Source organism: Lampetra fluviatilis, chromosome 8 (genome assembly GCF_964198595.1).
Source record: "Lampetra fluviatilis chromosome 8, kcLamFluv1.1, whole genome shotgun sequence".
In the NCBI taxonomy this organism is placed as follows: Eukaryota; Metazoa; Chordata; class Hyperoartia; order Petromyzontiformes; family Petromyzontidae; genus Lampetra; species Lampetra fluviatilis.
In genome coordinates this window covers 8,141,009-8,155,421 of record NC_136282.1, presented here as the reverse complement: position 1 = coordinate 8,155,421, position 14,413 = coordinate 8,141,009, and the positions used below count along the sequence as shown (strand labels likewise).

General features: G+C 40.4%; 1 protein-coding gene across 1 annotated transcript in view; it reads left to right on the top strand.

Annotated features, from left to right (window-relative positions):
- The window catches only part of LOC144933729 (ATP-binding cassette sub-family C member 9-like), a 91,507-nt gene extending 78,824 nt beyond the window's left edge, over window positions 1-12,683 (top strand). Inside the window, exons 37-40 of the mRNA XM_078858798.1 lie at window positions 3,046-3,108; window positions 4,387-4,574; window positions 8,468-8,522; window positions 12,598-12,683. Coding sequence (XP_078714924.1) covers window positions 3,046-3,108; window positions 4,387-4,524 — 201 coding nt within the window. The 3' untranslated portion in view covers window positions 4,525-4,574; window positions 8,468-8,522; window positions 12,598-12,683. The remainder of the gene's footprint in view (window positions 1-3,045; window positions 3,109-4,386; window positions 4,575-8,467; window positions 8,523-12,597) is intronic.
- Window positions 12,684-14,413: the final 1,730 nt, after the last annotated feature.

The window sequence follows — 14,413 nt, the reverse complement described above, 5'->3', positions numbered from 1 at the left end:
AACCTTACTAATTGGCTGTGTCGGGTGGTGGCGGGTTTAACGACACATTTATATATTTACGCAATCTAATAACAAAAAACTATATTATGGATGATATTGGTCGCGAAAACTGTACGCATTGATGTTTTTCCATTTTCTATTATGTAAGCAATGCATTCACGTCACTCCAGCAGCCAGTAGAGGCACTACCATCCACGGGAATATTAAAAAAAACATGTTTGTATACTTTAATTAAAGTGTGGCCCTATATCGTGACGATTCATTGAATTGCCGTGGGTGGCGGTGAAGGGGGTCGGGGGAGAGATGAAGAGGTGAATGATTCAGCCACCTCTTTAAGTCACTTTATACTTCAAGTGAAACATTCACATTCGATGGATGTGTACCTCATTTGCACTTTAGAAGGAGACTCATGATGCATTGCAGACAGGCCAAATCCGTTTTGAGAATGGTGCACCACAGTGTGTGACGCCAACAATAACAGCCCCGTCTCTGAGTAATAATCACACTCTGTAATAAATAAGTGTACAGATGACACGGGAGTACTTATTACATATTAAACGAAATAAATATGTGTGGGTCTGCACATATTTCTAATATCCATATGTCCACTTGTTTAGACCGCCCATTGTATATATGTTGGTCTTGTGATTTTTGTTGTCAATATATTATAAAGCTATATTGTGAGCAGTGGCTTTGCTGTCAAAAGTGGAAAAAAGCATGTCACTCCATTGCACTGGGATTGCACGATAAGCTAATCAGGTTAACAGTCTCAGATATGGGGGTCGTTGGGTGAAAGGTCTCTGTCCCTTATGGCCTCACTGACCGAAATTACGCAGCTTTGTATTCAGCATGGATTGGAGATCAGACAGTTAACAGGAACAGTAATGACTGCTTACAGCAGCAGCAGTATGCTATAATTAGACTCTCAAACATTGAGGACAGTAATGTTCTCTAAAGCTTACAAGGCATAAACATAGCGCCTTCGTAACAGCCTTTGTGCAATAGGAATGGCGCAAACACCATATGTGCTCATACTACTGTTCTGTGTTTGCACATATAAATAAAACATTTTAATCGCTTTGCCAATTGGCTTTCCTGACCAATAGTATCTAGTGGCATTTATTTAAGCAACAAAACTCTGGGCTTGTTTTGACCTTCATGGTCACATCAGCGGGGTCAGGCTTGTTAATTAAATGCTGTCAAATTACCAGATTCTATAGGGCTTCCGTAAAAGATTAGCAGAGCTGACAGAATCATGCATTTGTAATCGTTATCTAAAAACAATGGAGCCTGTCAGGGTCAATAGGTATTGTTCAGTTGGACCAGCATAATGCTGCACCATCAAAATTTGAAAAACGCGCAGCCTTCATTGGTACTGACAAAACAAGAAGAGGTGAAGGTCTGACGCCTGTATACCAATTTATTTAGAGTGCAATGCCCGGGGAATGTCATAAGCTGATGTGATATGAGGCTTCAATATCAGAGGTGTCGCATAAGATGAATACTAGGTGATTTTGAATATATGAGTGAATATTCCACTGTGCGCATCTGGTTTTTTATTTATTAAATAACAGCATCACGTTTTGTTTATTTTACTCCGAGTATACGGAGTGGTAAAGCTAGATTTATTGGTTGTAATTTGGTAAACAAACACTCGTATCATAATCAACGATTTTTGGGTTTAGATCGCGTTATTTATAAATGTGTCGTAACCCTCCACCACCCGACACGGCAAATCAGTAAAAAAGTGTCACGTTGACAAAAGACAAATAGTTCACTGCTTTAGCCCACCGGTGTGTTGAAGCGTGAAACCACAACATTTACAATCTGAGTACGACGTTTCGCTGGTAATTGCATCCAGCATCATCGGGCAATTCGCCAGAATGGTGAGGCTCTGCTGTGTCTCCCGTTCTTATATAGACACAGCAGAGCCTCACCATTCTGGCGAATTGCCCGATGATGCTGGATGCAATTACCAGCGAAACGTCGTACTCAAATTGTAAATGTTGTGGTTTCACGCTTCAACACACCGGTGGGCTAAAGCAGTGAACTATTTGTCTTTTGTCAACGTGACACTTTTTTACTGATTGGCCGTGTCAGGTGGTGGAGGGTTACGACACATTTATAAATAACGCGATCTAAACCCAAAAATTGTTGATTATGAACAATATTGGTCGCGAAAGCCTACGTGTTAAACAAACACTCGTATGCCTGTGAGGTCATGACAGTTAGGCATTGTCAGCGAATTCAGTAACTTTTCAGGTTTGTTTTTCTCGGCTCATGTTAAACTGACTGGGTGACCTAGCAATAAGGGACTCCACTCAGCCCATCATCCCTCCGGTGTCAATACAATAAGTAACACTTTGTAGAAAAGGGAGGTCTGGGCCGCCCAACTCAACACGCTGCCACCGTGACCCTCGCCAGGACAAGCGGACTGAGAAACGAACTTGTAGGAAGTGAACAATCTTCGTCCTGTGGATAGACTGGGTGCTACCAAAGGAGTTGATTTTTCTTCTTCTTGGTTCTTTCGGTAAAGTCACGTAGAAGGGAAGTAATACAATAATAAAAATGAAACATAATAAAATAATTCTCACGACGTTTTGGCTACAACGCAAGCAGCCGTCCTCAGGTGAAGACCAGGTCTGTTCAGACGCTGTCTCCCCGACAGACCTGTTCTTCACCTGTCTCACCGACAGACCTGGTCTTCACCTGAGGACGGCTGCTTGCGTTGTGGCCGAAACGTCGTGGGAATTATTTTATTATGTTTATATTTTTTTTCTTTTATTACTTCCCCTTCTACGTGACTTTACCGAAAGAACCAAGAAGATGAATCCCTGTATTCACGAAAGCTTTAAATCGAGTTGATTTTGCCCAAGCAGGGCTGCCCTTGGCGATGAGCACCGTGTGATTGCTCGATTGAGCATTGGGACACTCTGGCGTGTTATTCTTGGAATGCTTTGGAGTATACCAAAGAAATTGTGTACTCATTAAAGCATTGCGTATGTTATAATAAGGAATTATCACTTTCTTTTTTTTTACATTCAGGAGAAAATCTTGCAAAAGGTTGTTATGACGGCTTTTGCTGACAGAACAGTGGTGATGATAGCGGTAAGTATACTTTAAAAAAAGCCTCTACATGCATGCTTGCTACAAACTTAACGGTTAAAAAACACCGTATCATTTTTATTGTGAACATTGTGGTTATGTGCTGGCTGTCAAAATGTGTTTTCATCCCGTCAAGCATGCATTTATTTGACTGCTATTGAACGTGTGAAACATATCAGGCGCGCTGGTGGTGCCGCTTGCAAACCTTTATTTAATTGGGAAATAAAATAAACCCGTTGAGACGCATGAAACACCACTGCCTGGTTTTGAAACGGTGACCTGGGTGACATCAGATTACTGCATCATTTAAACAAATATTACATGTAACAAATCCCGACTAAATTTATCAATATTTTTTTGTATTGAATAAGGCTAAATAAACAAAGTGAATTGCACGCTAAAATTCTACATTTACAAAATATGTAACACATTTTCCTGAAGGACAGTGACTAGATTAGGAAAATATAAGCAATGGTGAAAAAACTAAATGTGGTCAAACGAAAACAAATTGGCTCATGGCAGCCACACAATCTGAAAACGGACACGGTCTGATCAAAAACATTGACAAAGTCACTGCATACATTTATTTCTAACCAAGTTTACAAGAGGAAGTGAAGTGATCTTGTGCATGTACAGCCCATTTGTCAATCCACCGCTGTGGATGTGGGCCTCCCCATACCGTGCGGGTCATGAGGGTCGTTTGACCATACTTCATCACGTGGGTCAGTGTGGGTTAGTGAAGGTCGGTGAAATATATGAACACAATGGGTTTATTGTGCCCTGCCCTCTACTGCCGACAACACCTACAACACCTGTTTTTTACACGTGGTGGTCACCCACACAGACACTATCCGAGCTCAAAACTGGTTAGTTTCGGAGGTCTGCTGGTACTTTCTGGGTGATTGGGCCATAGGTGAAGCATTCTTACCCAATGCAACATTTTCATAGGATGCAGTGCAAGCTACAGAATACCTGAATACAAAGAGTTGAAGCGAGTGTTGCACTATGTCTCTACATGGTCTGGGAGCAGAACATTAATAGCCTCTTGTCAGCTCTATGACATTGTATAATCCTTTGTCATTTGTCAAATCACAAATATTCTCCATCCGGCTGTCCGTTACTCTAAATCCAAGCAATGGCACTAAAATCATCCTTCACCTCTTCCTCCTGCACTGTCCCATTTTTTTACATCAAATCTGAAGCAGTTATTCTGGCTGATCTTCCACCCCCTAAACCTTCTATACCTCTCAATTTCACTCTTGCTCTCTTCACAATGGCCAGCACCGGGTGGCCAACATCCTCGATGCAGACGTGGTGCTGGTGCTGAATCAGGGCCTGCTGGAGGAGAACGACTCGCCTGCCAATCTGCTCGCCGACCCCGACACCATCTTCTCATCCCTCGTCAAGTCCAATAAGTGACACGGCGGACACGAGGCCGTGGGGAGCCGTGGACAAAATGAAGTCGGCGGGTAACTGCATTTTGACAACCCTTAATCCACTGCTGGATGAAGGCCTCCTCGTGCTATGTCATCCGTGGGGGGTTGTTCTGGCAATACTTTACCGCACTGGCTGACACGTTTGGTGAAGTGGGCCACCCAAGAGAAGTTCAGATATCACCACTGATGTCAGCCGTGGCCGGGAATAAAACTCAGGTCGCCGGGTTCATAGCGCAGAGCAGCAATAACTACACCACCGCTTTCCCCAGGTGTCCGATTGTCACATATAAAACACACGTGGGGTTCATGAGTGTCTGGAGTGACTTTTTCAAATCACTTCTTTTTAATTATACTTCTCCTGATAACAATGGTAGCTACTTCCACTGCGACAACTATTGCACTTTACCGGCAAACAGTCGTGGCATCCTCTACCCCAGCCAGTCACTCGTTTGAATCCATGACACTGGAGTAGAGAGGCCCATGTCCACCTCGAACTGGCACGGTCGGCCATCTGGATGCTGTCAGCCGCCACTTGGTCTCACTTTGTCCCTTGACTATCGATACCCTAAGCTATGTGTCAAGTCAAGGGTAATGATAGCAGTTGTCCTAAAGTTATCCTTGACCCTGACTGTAACCGTAGCCCTCAATCTATCACAGCCATAATTTTCACTCTAATTCTGAACAGCATTCTAACCATTCTGTAAAATCCATATCTGACTGACGTTGAAACCAAAACATCAATCCCAATACAATACAATACACTACTGAACTTAACCCTTAACCTGTCTTCACCATCAATATATCGTCACCTTAAACCTATCTTCACCACAAACCTATCCTCGCAATGCTGATCATTGTGAGTTGGTAGAGTGGGTGCCCAGGACTGGTCCATATTTCACTCACCGCTGACGTCAGCCGTGGCCAAGATTCTAACTCGGCGATGGACGCGTTCGTAGAGCCATATGAGAACCACTGTAATCCGAACCAGGATCGTAATCTGAGCAATAAACGTAACCCTATGCCCTCCTGTAATCCTAACTACTCCATAGTGTGCAGTTAATTATTTAGTTACCCATAAACCTATCCTTAAATGTTTCCTTTGTCCTGACCGTGACCCGAGCATCAATCCTCAATTTACCACGCATGGAAGCCCTGACAGTAGTCTTAAACCCTAAGCTTCTGTTGTGACTCTAAGCCTGGCTCCATTTCAGCAATCCTTCTCAAAGCACAATTACTTAATTGCATATATCTACATTCCATGCAGCAAGAGCCTATATACCTCTTGTGGTGTTATTTCCATTGTCACACACATCGATGGATATCGCTTGGGTAAATAAAACAGCTCTGTTTTATATCATGGAAATGCCAATTTATAACTAATATTTAAAGTGTCGGTGACATATGGGTTCATATTCTTAGGTTTTTTCGGTAAAGTCACGTAGGTAAAACATTATAATTAATAAAAGTAAAATAAAATAAAAATCACGACGTTTCGGAGGCAACACATTATTTTACTTTTATTAATTTTAATGTTTTACCTACGTGACTTTACCGAAAAAACCTAAGAATATGAATCCTTGCAGTCACGAACGCTTCAAATCTTGTACATATGGGTTGTTAAAATGCTTAAAATTCCAAGGACTAAGAGTACGTACTTCCGGGTAGGAAGATTAAATAGCATTTTCTGTAAACCGATTTCCCGAATTGGAAAAATATACAAATATGTGACCACTTGGATAGGCTTTATTATTATTCTGTACAATGACCTCTGTGTTGAAGCGTTGACAGATGGATAGGCTATTTCTGACAAGGAGTGCATATCCTTAGTTGAACCCAGGGTTCATTTCCTTTCGGCAAGCTGTGGGCCTCCCCTCTAAAAGGCACGCATATTGTCTTAATGAGATCTTATCTCGTAACGTGAAGTTTATTTATTTTTAGACGCTCACTATTTGTTGGCACGTGGTGCAGCTCTCCATCAATCCACTGCTGGATGAAGCCCTCCTCTCGATGCTATGTTGGTAACGAGAGTTGTTTGACCATACTTCACCTTGCTGGTCAATGCAGGTTGGTGAAGGAGGTGCCGAAGACTGATGCAGATATCACTCATCACTGATGTTAGCCAATGCGAGAAATCGAACTCAGATGGCTGGGTTCATATCACAATGCAAGGACCTTGATGTCCTGCCCATTACCTCCCGTCGAGTGTCACATGTGAGAACGTAGCCGAGACTTATTTTCCCCAACTATTTTCGTGCTATCCGATGAGTTGAGTAATCCAACCGATTATAGGTAGAGTAATTGATCACATAAATAACTTGTCAACTGACATACATTCTTTTTTTTATTGTCGTTATGAACAATTGTGTACAATTTTGCTATGTGTGGCCATTTTCCAAAATGGAGTTATGGTGCAGTGGTTAGTGCTCAGCACGAGGAATACGCCAACCTGAGTGCCTTAGTAGCCATGGCTAACATCAGCATCAAATCTGAACTAGTCTTGAGTCACTGCCACCCCCCCCCCGGGTCACCCCCCCCCCCTTCACCAACCCGCACTAATCAGAAAGTTTAAGGTATGACAAAACAAGTGGTCCAGATACAGTGGTGGAAAATCCTCATTCTTATGGCAGGGAGGGATAATGTTTGCCATAAGACAGTTCCCATAGACCTCCCCACAACTCTGGTTGGATGAAGGGCTGCGTCGACGACCCCTGGCCTGCATTTGAACTTGCGTCGTTCTGATTGTGAGCCTTGCACATTACCGCTGCACAACCCACCTAGGTGAATATTGTTCTGGCTATATTATAACAGAAAATTGCAATGTGCACGTGTTTGCATGGGCTCAAAAGACGAGATAAATTATGCAGTCATGGTCTCCAGTCCCCAACATTATATTCGGGAGGAAGCCTTTTGAGTCTTTAAAAGCATTTCATGTCTTCATGACAATTGATACCATCATGAGGTCATACCCATGTGAAACCCTCGCCGCTTAACGCAAGAATACCATAATTGATACTATAACCAGCATGATTTATTTTGTAATGAATGGATGTTGTTTTAACCCCTTTTTTCTCATTTAAATTCTTCATATGCAAAGTGACACTTCAGAATCTGAAATAATTCTTGTTTTCCTGTTTTGTAATTTGTATAATAAAAGGAACTTGTCATGGTTGGTAGTATTTTATTAAAGCGATCTCTTACAATACACATTATGAACAAACACAACAGCCACTGAGCTCGTTAATCTGCCAGATAGAAATCTCCACGTTTCAGAATATCTGTGGAACGTCAAAAAAACAGCAGCAAAAAATGTGGTCTGTGCTCACAACAATGACCCTTTATTATTTTTCAGAGAAAATCGTGAACGGTAATTTGAATTCGTGTTGAATTCAAAATGTCTTATTCAGATTATCAAGTCAAACAATTCCAATGTGTAATGGAATAGTCAAAATAACCTTGAAGGGATTATATTTCTATGGCAAGTCATTTGTCGGTACCGTATGTTATTTGCTGCATTGTAAATACATTTGTAAGGTAACACGTTTCTGTATAACCATTGACTAGCGTTTTCTCCAGATTTTAAGACACAAATGTTATCTTATTCTAAAGCAGAAGTAGGAGGTGCTTCTTATAATGTGTGTAACCAAGCACACATTTTGGAATGCATCCTCATTTCCAGAGCATCTTATAATCCGCAGAATATGGCAGTTATAAACAAAGCCCATTGTCAATATGCTATGTTAGCTTTATGATGTGATAAAAAACGAAATAATCTGTATTTTATGGCTATGTTTACAATCAATCTTAGCTTAGAGATTGTTTTGCAATTAATTTTTCTAGAAGTCCATACCTGGTTTTGCTCAGTGTAGTAAGAAATTATATGCGTTAAAAAAAACACACGTTTTAATGTATTTCTTTTGTTTTCCCAGAATCCTCACCCAGCCAGGATGCGGTCATCATCTCCAGTTTTCAACTCAATTTCAGGCACGATTCTCATAAAAAAACCACACAAGTAGACCGTTTAACACATGGGCTTTCGTGACCAATATTATCCATTCTAGATTTGAAGCTTTCGTGACTGCAAGGATTCATACTCTTAGGTTGTTTCGGTAAAGTCACGTAGGTAAAAAAATAAAATACAAAATTACTAAATTAAAAATTACTAAAAGTATTAATAGAAATAAAATAAAAAAATAAAATAAAATTATATTATTACGTTTAGTAATTTTTAATTTTCTTTTTTTTACCTACGTGACTTTACCGAAAAAACCTAAGAATATTATCCATAATAAAGATGTTTTGTGTTCGATCACGTAAATGTAAATGTGTCGTTTAACCCGCCGCCACCCGACACAGCCAAATAGTGAGGTTTGTCACGTAAACAAAACATGCCAATTAGTTAAACTTGTCATGGTGTGCTCAAGTAGTAATTAATTGGCACGCTTTGTTTATATAACAAATCTGACTAAATGGCTTTGTAGTGGCGGGTTTAACAACACATTAATATACGCGATCTAACACAAAAAAACTTTATATACACAAGTAATGCTCATTGTTGGGTTTACAATGATGGATTGTAAAGTCCATTAAGACAGCCCTGTGTTGTTTGCTAGTCTAGTTAGGATAATTTGGAAAAAAATATCAAGTACACATATGCGTTTGTGAGGGCTTGGTGTTAATTCGATGCCACACGGAACAGTCCCATTTGAGAGCCACACAGCTGTGCATTCATGCTTATTTTTAGTCTGGCAGTGCGAATGCAATTGTGCAAATGCTGTATTTGTAGGATGATAATGAGCAGAATTGGTCTTAAGCCACGGACAACACGAGCTGACTGCGTGTACAAATTTGACACCTTCCCTGTCTTTGCTGCTACGCTCACTGCAACCCCCATGATTGTATGATAATCGTTAATGCACTTTCCCAAATGAATGCTGCCATCAATGCAGCTTTAATTAATGCGTGGGTGCATTCATTTCCCATGTCTGAGCTTAATCGAATTCTGTTTCCGTGACATCCGAAAGTGTAAATGTTAGATGTGCACAAAATGTACGTAAATATTTTCATGAAATATCATGCATGTTGGTACAAGAAAACACTTACTGCCTGGAAAAAGATCAATGTGTAGTCCTTTTTTTAATCACTAAAATTATTTTTAAAAATATATTTTGAAGTATACGTTTTCTATAATCTTGTTGCATATTTGCAAATCATGGCCTTGAAAGGGATATATTCTGTGTGCATGTAGTGGGTTTCTGTCTGGTTCTCATTGTGTTAGCTTTATTTTGCAGATTTTTTTTGTACATTATTTGTTCTTACATTTGTTTATGATTCATGAAATGTGTATCTTTACTTTTCAATTATTTACAGTAATATCTATCCTCCAATTTTGTGATTTTATTTATAAAATGGGGCATATCGATATTTAAAATTATTAAAAGACAATGCAGTTATTACCATGTCACAATAATTCAAAATGTCGAACGTGTTGGCTTTCATACACCACGTATATCGTTGCTGAATATGCATAAGCCAAAATTTTACAGTTCTTTTGGTTTTGTAAAGAATTAAGCCAAAATAAATGGTTTCACCAATTAGGCTTCTACGTGTTGTTTTTCTTGTTGTCGTGCATCTTAAATTTCGGCAGAAATACGTAATCTTTTTCACTCTATTTATAGCTTCAAATCTAATAACACTTCATAAATGGTGTATGTTTGTGTGCGCTTCATTCTAATTTTTTACAAGTTCAATAGCTTTTACTGCTGCAACTTTCGTCGCGAAATGTTCCAGCAATGTCGAACAATATAACAACTTTCAATTCCTAATTTCAACGCTTCTTATTTACTCAGCTGTGTTATGCTTCGTTTGAGTGTAGTCACATTCATGTCTCATACGAGATATCATGACATGTTTTTTTTATCATCGTTTCACAGCAACAGCCTTAATTAAGTTTACACCGCAAATATTTGACGTTAAAATAAAGATGCTGAATATATTTGCCAAAGCACGACACGATCTGCATGATGTTTTTTTGTTTAATTGCTGTGGAGTGTATGAAAAATACAATTTTACATGCACGGATTAAGGCGGGAAGCTGGGGGTGTTTAAAACCTCTTGCAAATGCACTGCTGGGTGAGAGGACCTACCCATGTTGTACGTGTCGTGCGAATTATTTGACCATACCACACACAGTTCAATGGCAGTTGGTGACAGTGGGGGATATACATGTGGGAGTGTTGACATAGAGTACAACAACAGATTTTGTATGTCTGTATGTTGAACTTCTTTCGCACCTTACGTAGCCAACCGCACTAATCGCGCTGCTGTCTGTTGCCCACAACAAAGCGGCTGCCCATCCAAGTACTATGCAGCTCAAACCTGCAAAGCTTTCGAGATTTGATGAGGTCGGGCATGGGGACATCTCGAGTCATTTGGTCTTCTTTTTTTAAACCAATAATGCATTGTGGATCATAAAGTGGTACGTCCAAAATTGGGACGATGAACCATCAGTTTACGTAGTTCCAAAATTGGACATTAAATGAGACCATTTTCGTATCACACCAAGAGCTATCAAAGTTAGGGTGTTTTAGCAACATCAATCAATAATGTGCTGTATCCCAGCCTTGAGAATCCCAGCTTTTCCCATGATTGCAGTGACACAATACTGGCTGGGTCCCTTCTACGGGAAATAGCCATCATCAAGCAGCTGTTTATTATCTGACACCAACAGTGGAATGGAAACATGAAACCACAGTGTGCAAGCACTATCTTCAGTCTTCCAAATTTAAAGATATAGGGAATTGCCAGATAAACATTTTGTCCAGTGTAAACAACGGTTTACACCTCATGATATTCGATCACAGGAACAACATCCGGACACATGTCCAGAGGAATATCATTAACAGTTATTGGCTATGAAGCTCTGGTCTGGCTGTACAAATCATACTTGAACATATTCACAGCCAGCATCTGCAGATAGATGAGATAAAGTGAATTGGTGCTTAAAATTATATTACGTGACTTTCAACCTCTTTAGCTTGGCCTTATGCTGGGAAGCCCACACAAGCCTGCTGGACAAAATAACGTGAAAAAAACAATTACTGTAATCCAATTATTTACATTCATTGAAATAATAGTTTGAGCTATTGACACAAATGGGAAATTAAAACGTGCAGTGGAGGTGAGCGGTGCGACAGCGTTTAACACACTGTGTTATGAACTTAGAAATATGAGTTTGATTATGAGTCAGTGGTGAGTGGTATTTTAATTAATACTGGGCCTTTCTCTTCACTAACCCGCATTGTGTCAGCATGGTGAAGTATGGTCAAAACAATCCCCATTACTGACACGGTGTGGGGAGGCCTTCATCCCGCAGTGAATTGACAGAAGGATGAACGTTGTTATCTACACAAAATATAACAGTATTAAAGAATGTGCATTCTGTATAGTTGTTATTTTAATTTAATTCACAACAACATTTTCAAAAGATGTATTTTAATCAATGTTCACCTATTATGCATGGTTACTGCTTCAAGGTTGTGTTTTAAAAGTAGGTATAATGTGAAGTTCTCATGGCTTTTTTTATTGCAGTCTCATTCGTAAATTGGTTGTAAGTACCGGTTATATATTTGTTTTCCTGTTTTGTTGGCAAGCCTATAATTGTACATTTTAAATAAACCATCCAGTTTGTTTTAAATTGTACTGATAAATTTGGAATTGAAATACCTGGCACTGAAATTGCCGTACATTATTTGTGCAAGGCACGGTTTTTTTACAGTCTCAATCACGGTAAGCAAATAACAGAAATGATCACGCTATAAACGCATCGTTATCCTCGCGAATTACATTGGCGAGCTGAAACACATTCTAAATACACTTTATGCACACTGCTCAAGCATTCATCTAAAATGTAACTTTTTGATACATCGCAGGCAGCCTCCATCCCACGTGACGTGATATAACTTTGAGTTAATATTCATGGCAGGGGTCCGTGCGTAATTTGCTTTTTTTTCCCCACACCGAACACGAAAGACTGAAACATTGTTCTTGTGACCGGCAGGTGCTGTAGACGGGGCTCACCACGACCTGCCGTGTGCTCACAGACCCATCATTATCACGGGACAGAGCCCGCTGCAGCCTTGCAGTCAACCCCTGGAGAGATGTCTACTGGGCATCTGTGAAAAAAGAGCTTTAGAACTCATCGGATTCCTCCAGTATAAATCAAGATTCTGAGATTGGTCTTGCTCCACAGTGCTACTGGCGAATTTTGACAATTTGAACCCGGTGACAACATGTAGAATTGATCAAGGCTGAAGAAGGCAAATGCTTCAAGGGCTGAGGATTTGCCATCTGTCCTCATGCATCCATGTATGTTGAACTTCCGCACCGTACGTAGCCAATTGTGCGAATCGGAGGTGCGGGGGAACGACAACAAACTAAACACAAAAAGCAGCTCTAAATAAATGAGTTTTCAATCTAGATTTAAAAGTGCATAGCTCCAGTGGCTTCATAATATCCGAAGACAGGCACCAGGGGCCACGGCCACTGTGGATGTCGTCGGTGTCCAGACATCCCTGCCATGTTTACGTATGGCTAAGAGACGGCCGCAAAATAATGGACAAAAATCATGATGTATTTCAGTCTGCATTTTAATCCCTCTAATAAGGCGACATACGTGGTGATTATGCTGTTGACAATCTTGAAACGCACAGTAGGAACAGTAGGCTCGCAGATGTTAGCTGTTGCTTTGTTTTAATATAATTTGAGTAAAGTACTGGCAAAGTAGGTCCCATAATGTAGATGCTCACCCCGAGCTCTCATTACTCTGATAGTGCATTGTCTTTGTGCTGTACGCCTTTTGGCGTCCTCTGGTCTAACACCATTTAAGACGAGGCTCAAAAGAAAGCTGTCTCTGGTGTGGACCAATTAGTTTCAAAGACTATGCATAAATTATCAGTGTTTTTTTTTTTGCATTTTAACCACAAGTATTGTGGTTAATGCAGACATGATTCCTTGTAAAAGGTTTCAGTTTGGTGTTTTAACAACTTAACACCTGTTTTGTTGCCAGATAAAAGGGGAAAACCCTATTATCATAAAGTACTGTTGTTTATTTGACTGCAGTTAAATTTTGACTGCAGTTTTTACGAGTTTTACTGAAATTCTACGGCAAAAGTCTGTTGTACTTTCATATTTGTTTCAAATATTGTGGAATAGTAACGCGTGTTCGTGTATTGCTTCATACTCCGTGTCGTGATATCGTCTATTAATTTGATGTACTTTTCATTTATAGGATGCCCTAACAATATGGGGATCGGGTGTAAAATTGCCATCAGCCGTGAAGGACACACCAGCTTCAAATGTGTTTTCCGTTCACTATCGTATATTGTGTGACAATACAACAGATATCCAAAAACTATCAGCCGTTTATCGTAAAATTGTAATTTGTTGGACCGGCACGTCTAAGACGTCCAATTATAATATCTGAATTCCACCCCCATTTTGCGTGTTTTGTGCCATTACTCTCTAAACGTATGCATGCGGTTCATTACACAGCCCTTATCATCATAGTCCCCAGGCACACACGACCGATGGGAGGCCTCAACTCTTTCCAGATAATCTCCGCTCAGCTGGGAAGCGATAATGTGTCCATGCAGAGAGGTCAGGGCGCGAGTGACTCAGTTGCGGGCAGACCACAATCCGAGGGGATTATACTCAAATGGGGCGAAATCAAGCGAAGACGGGGCAGGATCTGTCCTTGTTTGTTTGAATGTGCTGCATTTACGCCGTGGCTCGAGTGTGGTTGTCCTCGATCGGAGGCAGGAAAACGTCGTCGCCTCGCACAGTCCATCGTTTCTCACGTCACACAATCAGCTCCA